At 45.3% G+C, this 18,073-nt stretch overlaps 1 protein-coding gene across 1 annotated transcript in view; it reads right to left on the reverse strand.

The window, feature by feature from the left end:
• Nucleotides 1–13,790: 13,790 nt before the first annotated feature.
• OVCH1 (ovochymase 1) overlaps nucleotides 13,791–18,073 on the reverse strand; it is a 47,071-nt gene continuing 42,788 nt past the window's right edge. The window contains exon 29 of the mRNA XM_044433938.1: nucleotides 13,791–13,950. Coding sequence (XP_044289873.1) covers nucleotides 13,791–13,950 — 160 coding nt within the window. The remainder of the gene's footprint in view (nucleotides 13,951–18,073) is intronic.

Genomic DNA, 18,073 nt, shown 5'->3' on the forward strand with positions numbered 1-18,073 from the left:
GAGCAGCGCAGCTGTTTTATTTCAGTGCATGGGAGGAGCGCCCTGTTTGCACATGTTGAGCTGGTTCAGAGAAGACAATGGTCGGATCGCCCTGTGAGCATAGCCTTGCTCGAAGAACGCCTGACGGAGCAATCCTAGCTATATCTTCTCCAGAAATAGTGCTAGGTGCTGAAAAGATCCAGGACTCAGGCCGATGGGACTTCAGAAGTGAATATGCATATGCAAATTCTCTCTCTCTCTCTCTCTCTCTCTCTCTCTCTCTCTCTCTCTCACACACACACACACACACACACACACACTTCTGCGAATGACCCTGCCTTCTGCAGAAACCCTATTTGTATAAAGGGATGCCTGCACAGGAAAACGAGGGCATTTGATTTCAGAAAAAACTCAGAGAAATTCAAGTGGGAAGCAACAGGAGGTGAAGCACATGTGGGGAAAAAGTCAGCCAATCCTTGTGCCTTTATTTCTGCAAGTGCCCATGTATAGCAGGGTGTTTGGGCAGAAGACCTCCAAACTTGGATCTTCACGGTGGAATTGTTTGCATAGGACTGAAGCCCGAATAACCCAACTCTTCAGTCGTGAGCTTGCAGAATAAAGAGCCAATTGAAGTGAAAAGAGGAGTGATGCTCCAAGCTCATGACCTCAAAGGACAAACAGGGTTTATCCACCCAGAGAAACCATTTTTTCTACTGCATTCTCTTTCATTAATAACCTGGGAAATCTTGGAACCACAATAGGAAGGCCATGTCTTGGCTGTGTTTCAAAACAGTTAAAGGTATGGCTTTGTTCTAAGAAACAACAAAAGGTACATTCACTCCTCTGTATAATATCTTTCTTGCAAAACGCCAGCAAGTGACCCTTCTCCCCATCGAACCCCCCACCTGCACTCAAAGGGCACGCTTTGCATGCAGAGATAAAAGGCCCCAAGACAGTAATATTAAGGTACCACCAGATTACAGATGAGGACAGGCAGTCTTGGCTGCCTATTTATAAACAAAACCTCCCTGCCAAAATAAAACCAGCAGAGCAAGGATGATTCATTCCAGCCCCATCCATTCTCTACTGTGCTCATTTTCTACTTGTAAGGAGAACTAGTATTTAGTTTTGAATAAATGCAAGGGTATTTAAAAATACTGTTCCAACACTTGCTACCTTAAGCGGCAAAGTTCAGGATTTCTGCACCCTGTTCTGTTTGCATGTGCAGTCACAACCAAATTAGGTTGTGCTGGTCTCCTCCCAGGAGGAACTGAGCAGCCAGCAGGACCAAATGAAGTAATCTTTCATTTATACTTTGGCCTCCTGCTTAATTTTTTTACTTAAGCTAGAAGCATTTGTAGTGGTTAAGAGTGCAGGTCTGGCACTCGGGCGAACTGGGTTCTAGTCCCTGCTTTGCCATGGAGCCAACTGGGTGACTTTGGGTCAGTCACAGTCTCTACCCAACCCACCTCACAGGGTTGTTGCTGTGGGGATAAAATTGAGAGCAGGAGGAGAATAATATAAACCACTTTGAGTTCTTTAAAAAAGAAAAAGGCGGGATATAAATCTAATAAGTAAAAGATCTTTTACCTCCTCAGCCAAAATGGCTCTGGTTTACAGTCTAAAAAGACGGGCTCACAAGGAATGGGGAGGGAAGAGGAGTCTGGAGTGGCCCTGCTTGCCCTCTCCTCCTACAACTTGCTGGAAAAGGCTGTTGGTGGTTTCAGCTGAGAGAGGAGCTGCCAAACAGAGGTGCTCTTCTGCAGGGCTGTAGTGGAGTGTCTGCAGCAATCAGGTTTTAGGGCTGTCTCTCTGATCGTGAACAAGAAAACAAAATCCCCTTTTAGGGTTCCATTTGCAATGGGAAGACAAAGTTTCTGTTGAGGAAAGGGTAATTTCTGTCATGGCTAAATGCTGAAAAAAATTATACAGCTCAGAGATATACTTTTCCTTCCCATTGCAAATAGTCGCTTAAAGGATGACTTTTTTTCTGGCCATAGTGCAAGCAAAGGGCTACTGAAAAACACCCACCCTCACAGCTGCTATTTAAAGTAGAAAGATCAAGCATGAAAGGACAGATTATGCATTTAACATCACATGTAGTGTGGCCCTGTTTAAGTTCAGCTCCTAGGTAAGCTCACTTCTGGGAGTATAACCATGACAACTGCTGCAAAGCACTGTGGGAGCACCAGATCATCCCTGCTCCTCTCTTATATCTCTAAACCAGCAATTACAGAGCAGTTTACAGTTTTATCCTTAAAAGGCCTACAAATCAGATGACCTAGTCTCCCTAATTTTATTTATTTAAAATTTTTGTATACCATCCAACTACTACTATCTTGGGACAGTCTTACATTAAAAACAGGATAAAAATGAAGCATAGCATCCAGTAATAAAATCATACATTAAAAATTTGCCATCTCCACACTGCCTCCGCTGACCTTTCAGGCTGGCCACAGCCTTGATTTGCCTATCTTCATAATCTCACTCAAAGGTCACAGTCCTATGAAAATTTAGGCAGAGAAAAGGCTTATAGCTCCCTATGCTGGCTGGTACATCCTGGGAGTTGTGGGACTTTTTTCTGTCAAAACATGCATAGGATTGCACCATAACGGAGAGCTTCGGATAGCAGTCCTACTTAAGTTGTATGAAGGAGCACACAGCAGGGGTCAGCTATCCAGGCCAAAAAGCAAATCCATGTGTTACAGTCTTCCAGGACTCTCTCATCCAAGTCCACAATGCCAGCTATGTCTCTGAGAGGAGGAAGTGATAGAAAACCACTAAAATTACAGACACGCGAATCATTTAGGCAGCAGGACTCAGAAGGAAAGAACCTTACTAGCCAATGATGTCACAAGCCTCTCTTGTGACCTAGCCCACTGCGACATTTCTTATTATTCCCCCGCTGTTTCCCTTGATCCACAAGAGGCCTGATTAGAAGCAGCAGCAGGCAAAGGGAAAGACGTGAGAACTCCAGGCACCCAAGAACATCCTTTATCTGTACTGCCCCACCAATGGTTCCTTCTTTAGAACAGCCCTGTATCCAGAGCACCCACCAGGATGATGGGGTGGCACTCAGCCTCAAAGCACCTCCTCTTCACCCTTGGTGAGTTTCTCCTTTTCTGATCTCCTCCCTTCTTGGCTCCATGGTGTATGAAGAAGTTACTCAGCTATATGGGAGCTGATGGGGGCTTTTGAGACTCAGATGCAGCCCTTCACAGATTTCCAAGGTGGGAAAAAAATGGCACTGGGAACAGATACGGTGCTGACATTTTCACTGGAAAAGTGTCCATCCTTGAACCTTGTACAAAGGATGGGCACTTCAGTCTTGCAAATAAGCCTACAAATATACAAATATATATTTACTAATCTGCTTGCCTGCCTACATATATCTATAGATGTAATTATTAGCACAATTATTTACATTCAACCTTTTTTCTTCTCTGAGGAGGAAATGGGATGCCTATTTTCATCATTATTTCCTGGATTTCTTCTGACCTGTTATATCACAGATTAATTATATCTTGTATTTTTTTCCCACAGTATACCTTTCAGTCCTAAACTCATAGCACTGTTCACGCTGTCTGCAAAAGTCAGCACAGGAAAGGAACCACAAGGAGCTGGTAGCATTGAAGGCAATGTGATTTACTTCTGAGGAGACACATTTATCAGGCTGTTTTCAGCTATCTGTTCTTTGCAAAAATCAGCATGGGAGATCAGCTGCAAGGAACAGGTAGGTGAGAATGACCCATATATATCTGCTCAGAAGTAAATCCCATTACCTTCAGTGAAGCTTACTGTTGCAAGTCAGCATGAGATTGAAGGGTGTAAGTTTGGCCTTCAGAAAGAGGCTGTGATTTAAAAAAAATCTCAAACCAAGCAAACTTATGCTTAATGGAGCAAACAAAACTCAAAGGGCATTTCTCCACACATCACTTTTCCAGTTCCTCCTATTTCTCCCTCAATTGCATTGTGTGTGATATAAGATCACACTTTCAATGCAGTGGAAATTGTGCTGGATTCTTTAGCATGTCTCCCAGGAGTGGTTTAGTGGAAATACCACAACAGATAAGCAGAAGGAACTCTAGTGTAGATCCAGCCTGCAGATGAGGGTTGATTGATGTGACTGCAATTGTACACAGGGCTTGTCAGTTTAAGCCAACTTCTTGCTTGGTGAGCAAAGCATCTTTTTGGAGGACCCATCTGTTGCTTCATGTCATACAGATATGTAACTTCATGTCATACAGATATGTAACTTGTGTATGTACATCATGAATATAAAGTGGCTGTTAACTCAGTGATGCGGTGCACACATAATGGATTTATGCACTACGCTGGAACATAGAGCATGTTCTGGCCCTCCAGAAGTTGTTGGATTGCAACACCCATTAGTCTTAGCCAGAAGAGTTGATAACACCTGGACAGCCACAGGTTGCTCCCATAAATGAATTAACAGCTTCTTCTAAAAATGGAATCAGCTCAAGTGCTGATTTATGTCGCAAAGCATGAGCAACACCAATGGTGTTGTCAAAATCAGCCTTGCAATCTTACTAGCCATCTGTGAGGCTTCAGCCATGGTTCATTCTCTTGTTTGTTTCACAGCACTCTCAAAATGGCTTCTCCCAGCAGACACACAGAGACAAGAACACTCGCTAGCGGGATTGCCCCTGTCAGAGGTCGAATATGAGCACTTCTTCAGAACTCTCAACAGCCCCCGACGTGTCAGCTCCATTTGCTTTTTAAGAGCCACATACGGCTGCAAATATTCCTTGATCCGGGTACTGGACCAGTATGAAAACCATGGAGTCATCCCTAAAGGTAAAACCTATTGCAGTGCTCACATGGACAAGATTTTCTTAGATGTCCTATTAGCTGATTACAAGGAGGCAAGGAAAACATACTCAAATACTTTGCCCCCCTAACGAGAAGGAACAACTCATTGGAGAAGTCCATGATGCTGGGAAGGATTGACCACAAAAGGAGAAGGAAATGGTAGAGGATGAAGTGGCTAGATGGAGTCACTGGGGCAGTGGGGGTGAGCTTGGGTGGACTCCAAGGGATGGTGGAGGACAGGAGAGCCTGAAGGAATGCCGTCCATGGGGTCATGATGGGTCGAACATGACTTTGCGACTAACAACAGCAACAACAAAGGAAAACATGAGCTTCTAGCTCAAGACAGAGCCCTTTGGCTCCTCTTTAAATTTTCCAGTTCTACCAGGAAGCAGTTTGTCTTACTAGTGATCTTGTTTAGATAATTCAAAGATTGTTGAAGGCTTAATGCTACTTTTCACCAATCTGAAAGTGATATGCAGTATGTTTGTGTGTTTGCTTTCAGAATAAATTAAGAGAACATCCTTTGAATGTAAAAAGAAAATTATAATATTTAATATGATGTTCTTAATAGGACAGCTGCCAGATTGCAAACCAGAGACCCGCACTGCCCCTTTTATTCTCCTCTGCAATGGGGGATGAGGCAGCTGCAAGTTTCTCCTGTCATTTCTCAGTGGTTCTGTTGACTGCCCTTCCCTGCTATGCAGTACACTTGGACTCCGCTTCTTATAGGCAGGGTACAAAGGCAGAGTCAATCGGACAAGGGAAGAAACACCTGGGAGGACCTACAACTGCATCAACTCCTTCTGTATTAGGGCATGCAAAGGAATGATCATTGTTGCCACTATCCTCATATGCAGTCTTCTTACAATCCACAGAGCAGAATTAAAGTTACAGTTGGAAGATGGGAGGTTGACCTGAATGAACTCCAGGAGCTCTTCTGACTCCACAGTTCTGTGGTTGTAAGAGGAAACCTGCTAAGGGATTGATCAGAATGGTTTGTGAGGCCCAGCCTGGCATATCTTCTTTTGTTAGGTAGTTAACCCAGTGGTATGTTGCCATGGGAACTAAGAAGGCCCAAGGGTGGCTGAATGTGACTCATCCTTATTCCATCCCACCACCATCTTGGTTAGGGAAGAGGGGCAAGGTAGGGTTGTGTGTGAATGCAAGCGAAGGCAGATTGCAGTTGGAGCTGATAGCAGGGGAGGGCTGCATTTGGAGCTCTGAGAAAACATCTTGAGGCAAAGGCTCAAGTGAACCATGGTTCCCTCCTGGAGTATCTAAGCCCCTTTCCTAATGAGGAAAATAAAATTTTCTTGATGGCCAAACAACAAGGGTCAGTTACTTAGTGTTCTTCAAGAGAGATACAAAAGGGTTGAAAATATAAAATAAGGTCAGAATTTGTCTAGATAAGCCTAGAGGCAAGTGTTTCAACACCAAATGGCCTCAAAAGACTGGTAGTTCATGATAATCATGTCCAAAAGTAACTGGATGTTTTCTGCTATGACATTTTCTACTACTAATCTTTGCAAAATGCTAATGTATAAATTCACTAAGTACAATCACTGTGACAGCTGGTCCTGACTGGAGATGGGCTAACTCTCTATTGCTAGTGTGCACCTGCAATTAAGAGTCTTTTTATATAAAATTACTTGTTGGTGTGGCCTTCTTTCTCATGGTCAGACAACGAACAAGAGGGACTTCCTTTTGTCTCCAACACTAACCTGCTGCTCTACCACTCCCATCATCCCTAGCCACTGTAGCATTTGTGGTGCAACATGTTCCTACTGGTGGAGAATGATGGGAATTTCAAATCAACATGGTTAGAGGGCACCCTTTGGGAAAGGCTAGTCCCTGTCACCTGCAGAGAATCCAAAAGCGTGTGTTTGGGCATCAGCACATTTTCTGGGTGACCAAATGTCCAAGCAGAAAGGAAGATGCCTGGAGGGAGTTGGAATCCAGCAAAGTTTGGAAAGCCACAAGGTGCCCACTTTGGCATTAGAATAACTCCCAGAAGCATTGGCAAGTGACAGCTTCGAGATCTGCACTGCAATGTCAAACTCACCCAATTTGAATGATGCAATGAAATGCTCCAGGGATGCAGTACTTACCTGGATTTTGTAAGATTGGCTCATTTGTGAGTGTAGGTGCAGAGCGAAGGTAGAGGCACACAGATCAGACCAAACTTTCTCAACCTAGTATCTTCTAGACATGTTTGGACTGCAACTATCAGCCAGCAGGGACAATGACCTTGCCGGCTGGAGATGATGACACCAGGTTGGGAAAAAGTGGCATGGACTAGGGAGTAATGTGGCAAGACATCTTTTGTAGTTCAGTCATGATTAACGAGTTTAGCTGTCTGGTGTCAGAGACTCTTCTTTAACTCTCAGCCTCTGTCCTAGGGCGGATCTGCTCGGACTCAACAGAAATGTCCACATTTCCTGATTTTTGTGCTTTCACCATTTATCGCTGCACCTTGAAGAAGTATTTTGTAAAGGTAAGGAAAGGAGCAGGTGCTGGAAGCACAATAGGTAGAAAAGTTAGCCTAAGAGGATGAATAACCTTAAAGGCCTGCACTTCCATTCATTGTGGGAGCTGAAGGAGAAGAGCAGAGGTTGCAAACAGAGTGAAAATCCCTTCCAGGGAAATGAGGTTTTCAGCCTTCTTTGTTCAATAACTGCTTATCAAATAGTTTGTTCATTACATTTGTAAACCATCCTGTCTCCAAAACACCCAGGGCAGTGCATTTGATTCCCTCAACCCACCATTTCATGCTCAGAACAGCAACCCATTAGGCTGAGAGACTGGATAACCAAGTAGGGTTTTGAAGCAGATCTTCCAAGTTCTTGTCTAACATTGCAAGTACACTGCCAACTTTCCTCACCCCAATGCCTTCCAGATGTGTTGGACCACAAATCCCATAATTCACAGACAGCACATCCATTGGGAATGATGGGAAGTGTTGGGCTTGGCACCCTGAACTGGCCCTGCATAGACTGGGCAGTAACCCCCCCGCCCCTTTGTTTTGAGAACTTGGGGTGAAAATGTAGCAAAATTCCTTGCTTTTAATTCTTCCTCTTTCTGTAATTAAACATCATTTAGGTCAGGGAACCTCCAACCTGTGGGCTAAATTTGGCCCCTCAGGCTCCCAAATGGTAGGGCTCGCCAAAGCCCCTCCCCTATTCTGAAGCCCCACCTTCTCCAAGAAGGGAGAAAATGGGAAAGGAACTACCGGCTGAGCTACAGCCTAGAGAACTGTAGCTCAGATAGCTTTTGCTCCTGCCTCACCTTCCCCAGGTGGAGAAAGGCAAGCAGGGAGCAAAGGCATCTTCAGCCGGAGTTGCCTCCCAAGTAGCGATGAGTCTGTTTCTGAGTGTGTTGGACCCAACCCACAGAACTAAGGAAGGTCTTGATTCATTCAGACAGACATCAGAGTATGGTTAGCTCTGACCAATTTTAGTAGCCCTATGAAATAACTTTTCTATGTGGGAGATGCCACTGATGATGACAATCCCATTTTCTTTTTAGAGGATCCCATGCCCAGAGAAGATCAGCAAGTACTTGGAGGATGTGCAGACCATCAACCAAGAAGTGAAACCTGATGACAGTGTAGCAGCTTCCACACCCGAGCCTTTGACTGAGCAACTTGCCACCCCGCCCCAGCCATTTCCCGAACTTCTTGGTGCCAGGCCTATCCCTGCAACAGCTGCCACGGGCTTCAATCCAGACCTGCGCACCATCTTTCAGGTTGTGGACGCAATTCCTGTCCATACGTCTGCCACAACCACTGCAGGGCCCTTGTACGACCTCCTTGCAGAGCCTTCACTTGAGCCTCTTTTCCCCACCCCTGCCATTGCAACAGAGCCTTTTCCCGAACTTGCTGCTGCCTTGCCTGCTCCCGAGACAGCAGCCACGGTAGAAGAGCCAGAACATCTCTCCACCCTTGCTCCTGGAGCCGCTCTCACAGAGTCCGTTCTCGAGCTTCTCGTTCCCACTTCTGCCACTGCAGAGTCCTTGCTTGACCTCCTCTCGCCGTATTCTCTTGAGCCTACAACCACTGAGAAGCCTATTCCTGAGCTTCCCGAGTCCCCCCATGCCACCATTCCTGCTGAAGCTCCCCCTCAACCGATCACTGCCACTGGTGCTCCACACAGCAGGAAACCCAAGTTTGTGACCACCAAAGCTAGAGCCGGAATTCCCAGGAGCTCTGCTGCTAGGCTTGGGACTCAGATGACCCATACAATCTTTGATGAAGTTTACCCTCTCATTAGCACTGCCACTGCCACTGAGTCCCCTGCTGAGCTGCCTCTGAGCACCACCACTGCTCCTGCTGCAGATCTTCTGGCTCCCACCACCACCGCCGAGGAGACAACCGCTTGCCTCACACCTGCCAAAACAGCCTGTATTAACCCTCGCCCCTTGGAGCCTGCTGCATCTGCAGCTCCCACCCTTTCCTCCCAGGCCTCCAGTGATGAGAACACCACAGTTATCTCCTCCACATCCACAACATCTGCACCCCTTTTGGTCCCAAAGCCTGCTGACACTTTACAGTTTCTTCCCAAGTCCAACTCCAACATGCGTGTTTACATCATCTCTACTTTCATCCGTCATAAGCCGGAGGGTTTGGCTGGACTCATTCCTCTGCTGCATCTCGGAGCGAGGACTGCCACCCCTGGGTCACAGGAAACAATTCCTAACCCCCAACCTACTGCAGACTTGCAGGAGCTCTTCTTACAGCTGCAGAACAGTCGAGTGCAGCAGTTAATGCAAGAAATGCGGGATCTGATGGCCAAGAAGGTGATACAGAAACGACAGCCACAGGCCAGCTCTCTGCAGCTCTTGCGGGCTCTGAACCATACCAGGAGACAGAGGAGGTCCAAGCAATCTCAACAGCTCAAGAACAATCTTCAGAGATGAGAGGGCCACAGAAGCGTATCTTCTCCTTCATACAGAAGACGAGAGTCCAGTGGGCAAGCCCCGTTCTGGCCTTCTACATCCAAACTTGAGAGCTCTTGGTGCCATGGGGTGTGGTTCACCTGGTACAGCGGTGAAGCCTTTTCAAGAGGGCTACGAAACCTGATGTCCTCTGGATATTTTGAACTGCAACTCTCATAATCTGGACCTTGTTCATGCTGGCTGGGAATAAGGGAAGTTGTAATCCAAAGCATCCAGAAGGCTCCAGGGTGCTTGCCTGTGTTTTTCTCACATGCTTCTCCCCACCCTCAATGCAAGGGGCCCCAGACATAAGAAGAGTTTGCTTTTGGAGGCTTGAAAGAGGACAGAGGATGGTAGAATCCTATGAGCTTGTGTGTTCCAAGCTCCAGCATAAATGTTCACGAGGCCTTCAGAAGCTATCTGGTTTCTAAATGGAGGAGATGAGGGCAAAATGCTTTGTTCTCCTCATTTGGGTTTCCAGCTTGGACAGTAAATAAATAAGGCATTTTGCAGAAACAGCTGAAGCTTGCTTCATGAGTTCTCGGGGCTGGGACTCTACAAGCAGTTTGTGTCCCCCGCCCCCCTCCCAAGGGCTACATCTCCTACAATCCCCACACCAGTCAATCAACAGTCATGTTTGCTGCTGCTCTTGCACAACTGTCCCTTGAAAAGAGCAGGGTGGAGGAATACCAGTTTAGGAGATGGGGAAAGGAAGCAGAAACCTGCAGAGAGGGGCAAGCCGGGAACTTTCTCCCGCCTGGATTTTGATCTGAACTGCAGCAGGAATCGGGCTTGTAAAGCTCACCTCTCATTTTGATGTGGGCTTTAAAGGGCCCTGGTTAGTTTCTGAGCCTGGCTTAGGAGAACATTACTGGTACCATTACATGGAGCAAGTGGATAGCAACACATAGAACAGTACTTGTTTTGGTTTGCTGGGCTAGAACAAAAGCATCAAACATCTTCCAGCCACAAGGGTCAAATCAACTCTCATGGTGGGGCTGTCTTAGATACCAAAAAGATCTAAGGCCCACGAAACAAAAATAGGCCATGCTTACATATGCCAATATGTTTTTGTGATGATGCAATGCTAATGTTTTTCCTGCCAACCTTGCAGTTTGAAAGCATACAAATGCAAGCAGATAAAAAGGTGTCATTTCGGTGGGAAGGTAACAGCGTTCGGTGCACCTCGGTGTTTAGTCATGCCGGCCACATGACCACGGAAACTGTCTGCAGACAAACACTGGCTCCCTCGGCTAGGAAATGGAGATGAGCACCACCCCCAAGAGTCAGACATGACTGGACTTTAATGTCAAGGGGAAACCTTTACCTTTTTAATGCTAATGTTTAACCAATTTAATTGGCTCCTGATTTATTTCCAGGCTCAACTCAAAGTGATGACTTTAGCAAACTGAGAGCAGAGTTAGTTGAAGGATGCCCTCCATTCGTTTGAGCATTTCTAATTACACGGACCTTCAACAGCAAACCCTACTGAGTTTTCTACTTCCAGTTAAGGTGAAGTTGGTGTGCAGCATGGACGGGGGCTTAATTGGTATTGGCAGTCACATTCTGGAACATCTCCCTATAAGACATTCAGCTAAACCCCTCGTTTCATACTATATGCTTTCCTGCACCAATTTACAGATTATTGGCAGCTTTCAATCTTACGGGGTAAGTGAACAAGGACGTATCCAAAATGTTCACGAAAACGTTTATCAAGCATTTCTCACTTGCTTTCTTCCTTTTCTGCTCAACAAGTAAAGTTGCCATTTATATCTGCATATAGAAACCTTTCCTGCTTGTTAAAAAACAAAACAAAACAGCATCTTGATGCAAGGGCTGCTTGCTGTTGTTGTATTTTTTATTTTTATTTTTACTATGTGTGCTTTAAAATGATTGTACTGACGTTGTTAGCTCCTTGGCGTGTACTGTAAAGTCAGTGGTACAGTTGGATAATTATTAGACTCTGATTAAATGGTTTCCTAGCAGCTGCCCCTGCCACTTTAGATGGCCTCAAGTATTACATTGGGTGTGAAGCACATGACTTCAATTTCTTTCCCCCCACCAGCCATTTCATATTTTACAACTGCTTCTGCATTCCTGATATGCCAGAGGAAAATGCAAAAAAATAAGCAAGCAAGCCAAAAACCCTGTTTATGAAGCCTAAACGAAAGAAAAGCAGGCTCTAAGCATGTGAGGTTTCAAAGTGTAAAGTCACTTAAATCATACCACCATCATCACTTTGTTGTTACATCCTGCCAAGTCATCTCCAGCTCCTGGCAACCTTCTGAATGGCCGCTCCCAAACTGTCCTATCCTGGACAGCCCCGCTCAGTCCTTGTAAACTCAGGGCTATGGCTTCCTTTATGGAATTGCTCCATCTCATTATCGGCCTTCCTTCTCTTCTTCTGCCTTCAACTTTCCCTATGGTCTTCTCCAGTGAGTCTTGCCTTCTTACAAGGAGAGAATGAAAGAACTGGGCATATTTAGCCTTGAGAAGAGATACCTGGAGGGAGATACAATAGCACCTTTCAAATGCTTGAAAGGCTTTCACCCAGGAGGAGGACTCAGATGACTTCTCAGTCATCCCAGGATGCAAGACACAGAATGATGGGCTTAAGTTACATGAAGCCCAATTCTGGCTGGACATCAGAAAAAACTTCGTTAGAGCAGTATGACAATGGAACCCATTACCTAGGGAGTTTGTGGGCTGGATGCCACACTGGACACATTCAAGAGAAGGCTGGCCTGTCAGGGATGCTTTAACTGGAACCCTGCATTGGGCATGATTTTGTGGTAGGCAAAGAGAACATGTTTTTAAAGTAAAAATAGAAAATGAGCTTCTGTGACAAATACGTAACACTATGTATAGTGCCCTGACTAGAACATGTTTTTACATATTAATAAGAAAAGGATGAATAAGGATAGAGTGGTCTGGGCCCACCCCTGCTGGCACAGATGCCGGGAGTGGGCATTTGTCCCGCTGCCCCTCCACTTGCCAGTTTCTGTGATGCACAGGGCTGAACTGTGGAGCCCAGATTCCTGCCCAAGGTCCAGCTGCATCACTGGCCATCATGACCTCAAAATGCAGGACAGAAAATATGTTAAATAAAACAGAGGGTGAATATATGCAGTTCCAACTAGAAAAGGTCATACAAGCATGTCCTAAAAAAAACACCAGTCAGAATAATTGAGATGTACTGGACACCAGAAAGGTAAAATGGAATCTCTTGCCATTAGGAAAAGCACTATAGATACACTAGGTGTAAATAAGTTATCTTATCAGTACAGCATCCAAGATTTTGGATTCCCCTCAAGCAAGGCCCCTGAGATGGAGGCAATTTAGCACAGAAGAGGCAGGCCACGGCAAGAGAGTCTTTGGGCGATTGGGCAGGATAAAAACGAACAGCAGTGGATGCTCCGCTACAGCCCTAAAAAAGCTCACCACTCCCTGAAGATGGCCCATATTTACCCTCAAAATACCCCCCCCCCCATGCAAGAGTCGTTTCTAGGTGGTGCTTTTAGTCTCTAAATTTGAACAAGTGAGAGAGAGAGAGACAAAAAAAATCACACACCTAGGTTGGCACTTTCTAAAAATGTACTACTATGCAGCAAGTCACTGGAGAGGATGCTGGGAGAAAAATCTAACTGGATAGACATGGAGTTTAACCACGCATGCTGCTGCTGTCCTTTTAAAAATGTTTCAGTACAATCATGCTGGGAATTTACTTTAGTTCTCTCCTAAAACCAGGGGATGATAGCACAGATTAAAGGTCAAACTACCACTGGCTTCATTAGAGCCAGATCAAGGTGACACATTAGGACATGCTTAACCAAATACACATTTTCCAGATAATTTTCACCTGTTTGGCTCTTCTGTTCTTTTATTTTTATTTTATTTTAGGAGAAGAACATCATTTTCTATTGTTATCTGGAAGTACATAGCAAGATAGGGTCTGGGGTTTTTTTGCATCATAATACAGAGTTAGTTGGGCCATCTCACACACCCCACCCACTAAGGAAAAACAAAGGAAGTAAGGATTGTCTCCATTACAATTTCCCATGACTGACTGTTGAAATCCAAGTCCTGTAAGCAGAAATCCGGGTGTAGACTGTTGGCACCTCTGGATCACAGTCATCACTACCCCAGCTTAGGATACCAACCAGCTTGTAACGTCCATCAATCTTGCATACGAGTGGCTCTCCAGAACTTCTCTGGAACAAGGAACATGAGCAGGAGGAGAATGGGAAAGGCGTGCATTGCTAGCTACAATGCATAATCTAATAAGGCACAACTGAGTGAAACACCAGCTTTAAATCAACCAGTGGTCAGTGCTTTAAGTCCAGCCTTCTCAAGCTAGTGTTTCCCAGATGTGTGTGACTGCAGTTTCCATCGTTCCCAGCCAGCATCCTGGCTGGGGATGATGGAATTTGCAGTTCAATACAACTCAGAAGTATCAAGTTGGGGAATACCAAGCCAATCATTTCAAGGTTTCAAACACCTACATTACCTAATATTTGAAATCCTGAGACACAACTCGGAGCAAGGCAGAAAGATATGGGTATGCAGTACAGTGAAAGTTCCGAATTTTCATGTTTCATTTGGTATTCAAGCCCACCCTACCCATGTTAACACAGAAACAAGCCCCACTGACGTCTACACAACATTCCCAAGCTTGCACATATAACGGCTGCAGTCTCTGAAACCTCATGACCATCCTACTGATCCCAACGTAGCCATATCATGTCCTTTGGATTTGCTCCGTTTCCAAACTCTTCATTAACTTAGATTGCACATCGTGATCCTGGTGTCCTTACCAAAGGGTCATAACTCAAAAGCAGAGAAGCTACTTTAGCATTTGGTCTGCAGCACCTCCAAACAAGGCTCAGAATGACTCCTGCCTAAAACCCTGGAAAGCTGCTGCCAGTCAGCAGACTACATGCAGCTAAGCAACTCTGTGTCCTGATTCAGGATAAGGAGCCTCCTGTTTCCTCCCCTCAGGCCCAGCTCTGGAGTACCCTTGCACAGGCACTCTTCATCGAGCCCCTTCGTTCAGGGAGTCTGCCTTCTCCTCACCATGGTCAGCAGCTGCTCTTGCTGCTCCTCCTCTTTCCCATCCCAGCTAGTATTGGCACACTTGATAAGCGCAGCACCAAAGAGCAAGGAGGCAGGCATCTCCTGCTGCTCCCTCCTCCCCCCATCACCACTGTCTGGGCCAGAGCAAGAAGAAGACGGAGAAAGCCCATTGCAGAGGTGAAGAGGAGGAGAAACCCAAAGCAGCTCTTGTGAGCGAGACCCTGCTGGAGTGTGGGTCCTTCAGCAGGTGCCAATTGTGCCCACCCTTGACACCAGCCCTGCATGATATTTATGAAATGTGTATGACGTGCAATTACTAACGTCTCTGGACGGCTAACAGCATAAATAAATTGACAACCCACTCTGGCTCCAAATACATGAGGAAACATTTTGGGAAGTGAAACCAATTCAAGAAACTCCTTTCCTCTTTCTAAACAGAAACTATCATATTCTGAAAATGAAAAATATATTAATAAGTTTTAATATTGTTTCCTATATGTTTTAACTGCAGCCAGTGTGGGCCAGTAATTAATTTATGGTATATTTTATGTTATTTCATTTATGTAAGCTGTTCTGAGGCTTTCGCGACAGGACAGCATATACATATTTTAAATAAATAAATAAATAAACAAACAAACAAACACAATAATAAAATTCAATATTAAAACATATTAAAATATTGATTAAATAAAAAGGTCTTAACTGATATCTCTGATATGTCATGCAAAAACTATTTCAGTATTGCTGACTGCTGCAGAGGTCTCTGCATCTCACTGTGGCCACCCAGTATGAGGGTGGCCACCCTTTTGCCCATGTGATGAGTATATCCCACACCAGTTACCTACAGCACAAGGTGCAAGCCCAGCAGCTCGTCCACAGATATTGGTATTTTTAATATCTTCTCCCCAGTATTTGGCACAGGCTTCATTTGTGAGGAGCGACACTTGTGTCTGTTGCAGCCTTATGGACAATTCATCCTCTGATGGAACAAAGAAAGGAGTCTTTATATATTCATTTGCGACCAAAGGAAGGGCTATTAAATTGATTTCAGCAAAGACACTGTTGGGGACCAGGTCAACATAATAGAACTGTGCTAAATCAGGCCAGTCTAGTCCAGCATTCTGTTCACAGGGCAGTCAACCAGATGCCTGGGGGAAGCCCGCAAGCAGGATGAGAATGCAACAGCCTCCTCCTGCCCATGTTCCCCAGCAAAAGGTGCATGGGGGATACCGTGGAGAGCATGCAGCTATCACGACCTGCAGCCATGGAGAGCCTTCTCCTCCACGGATGTGTCTGATCTCCTTTTTCACAGTCTAAGTTGGAGCCACCCCTACATCTTATGGAAATAAATCCAATAATTTAACTATGTAGGGAATATTTTCATTTTCATTAATAATATAATTAATTTTCAAGGAATCCCAGGTAGTTTATAGGGTCCTCCTCCTCTCCTTTTATTGTCTTCACAACCATCTCATGAAGTGTGTTCAAGCTTAGAGGTATAGTACTTCCTTTTACATGTTCTAGTTTCTGGGAAGAGGAAGAAAAAACTGCCATAAATCCACTTTCTTCATATTCTGTCTAATTTAGTATGCCTCTATTACATCTTCCCCTAGTCACCTCTTTTCTAAGCTAACTCATCCCAGATGTTGTAACCTTTCTCTACAGGAGAGTTGCTCCAGGGCCTTGATTGGTCTTTTCTGCACAGTACCAGTCTGGGTCCCGTATGGAAAGCTGCTTTCTACATTAGGAATTCAGCATCTCAACTCTCTGTTTGCCCATAAGACATAAACGCAGAACATGCCTGGAAATCTCTTCTGAAGCCTTTTGCAAATGTCCATCAGCTTAGCCAAGAAGTAGGCCTTAGGAGCACTGAATGCCACTGTCTGAATTTGTGCTGACAGAGATGTCTCAGCTTTTGAATGAAGTGTGGGTAAATCAGGAGCACTGAATTAGGTAGCAGAAGTTAAAAGATCTCCATCAGCAATGACCACAAATTCAGACAGCAGCATTCTGATCTTAGTGCATGCCGTACTGAAATATTTCTAGAACAGGCAAGTACCTTTGGCCTGGCAAGGCACCTCCTTCTGTTTCAAGCTATGCTTAAATCTCAGGGCTAAAAGCCACTTTCATTTTGGAAATGGGCTGCCCAGAACCCAATAAGTTTCACAGTTCTGCACAGCACATGCTGGTTCTACCGTGTTTGTTGCATGCGAGCTGCTCTCTTCACAACACACTAATGTACCTTTGGGTGCAATTGGGAGAGAGGTCCTTTTATTTCCAACATTCAGGCTGCTCAGTGCTGTTGCTCACATAGCCAGAAAAGGCTTTTGCTTATGTGAGCCTAGCCAAATCAGTCCATCACACAAAAGTGGCATCAACCAGCCTGAGGGACCTTGAGGTTTGCAGAAGCACATGATTAACCCAACGGGGGCTCAAGAACAGTCCAGCGAGGAGTGGGCGTGTTGAGCAGCCACAGAATGCGGTACCCAAAGGGCTCTTGGAGAGAAAGGCACAAGGAAGTGGCTGAAATCCTGAGCAACAGTACTTTGCACTGCAACATTTTGTTGCACGTCCCACCACGTGTTACAGAATGCAGCCTAGGCTGGCTGGTACTTACTGTCTCTTTCTATCACGCCCCATCCTGCCGTCAAGCACTTTGCATCAATGCCCAGTTCTTCATCCTGATCAGGCAAGCAAATGGCTGCTATGGTGTCTCCTGAACAGGAAAAGCACAATGTCAAGTTGCTGGGACCTCCTAGACTTCCTTCAAGAAACCACAAGGAGATCATCTCCAGTGCATGCAGGGAATGGGTGATTCTCACATGCATGTGTGAGGACTTCAGCTTGAGCAGTGACTTGCATGTGTGAAACCTCCTTCACAGATCAAAGCTCTGAGATAAACCTCTCGAACCAACTCGCATTCATACAATCAATACTTGTCAGTCAAATCCCTTTATACAAGCAAATATCCCACTGAAATCAACAGGGCTTAAGCGGGCCATCATGCCTACTCAGTCCCATTCCATTGCTTTCACTGGGCTTTAGTTTCAGCAACTTGACTTTCATTGTGGCCACGCTTTGTCAGATGGTCTCCAAGATAGCAAAGCAGAGCCCTTTTGCAGGTCAAGCTACATTCCATGTCAGGGGTAGGCAGGGATCTTGTATCTGGAAGGTTTCTGCCCAGCCCCACACCCTGCTATTCCATTACCTGTCTCAATGGGTGTCTCCAGCTTCAACAGAGTAAGGTCATTACTGA

The sequence above is a fragment of the Varanus komodoensis genome, unplaced genomic scaffold, assembly GCF_004798865.1.
Source record: "Varanus komodoensis strain SLA01 unplaced genomic scaffold, ASM479886v1 scaffold27, whole genome shotgun sequence".
Classification (NCBI taxonomy): domain Eukaryota; kingdom Metazoa; phylum Chordata; class Lepidosauria; order Squamata; family Varanidae; genus Varanus; species Varanus komodoensis.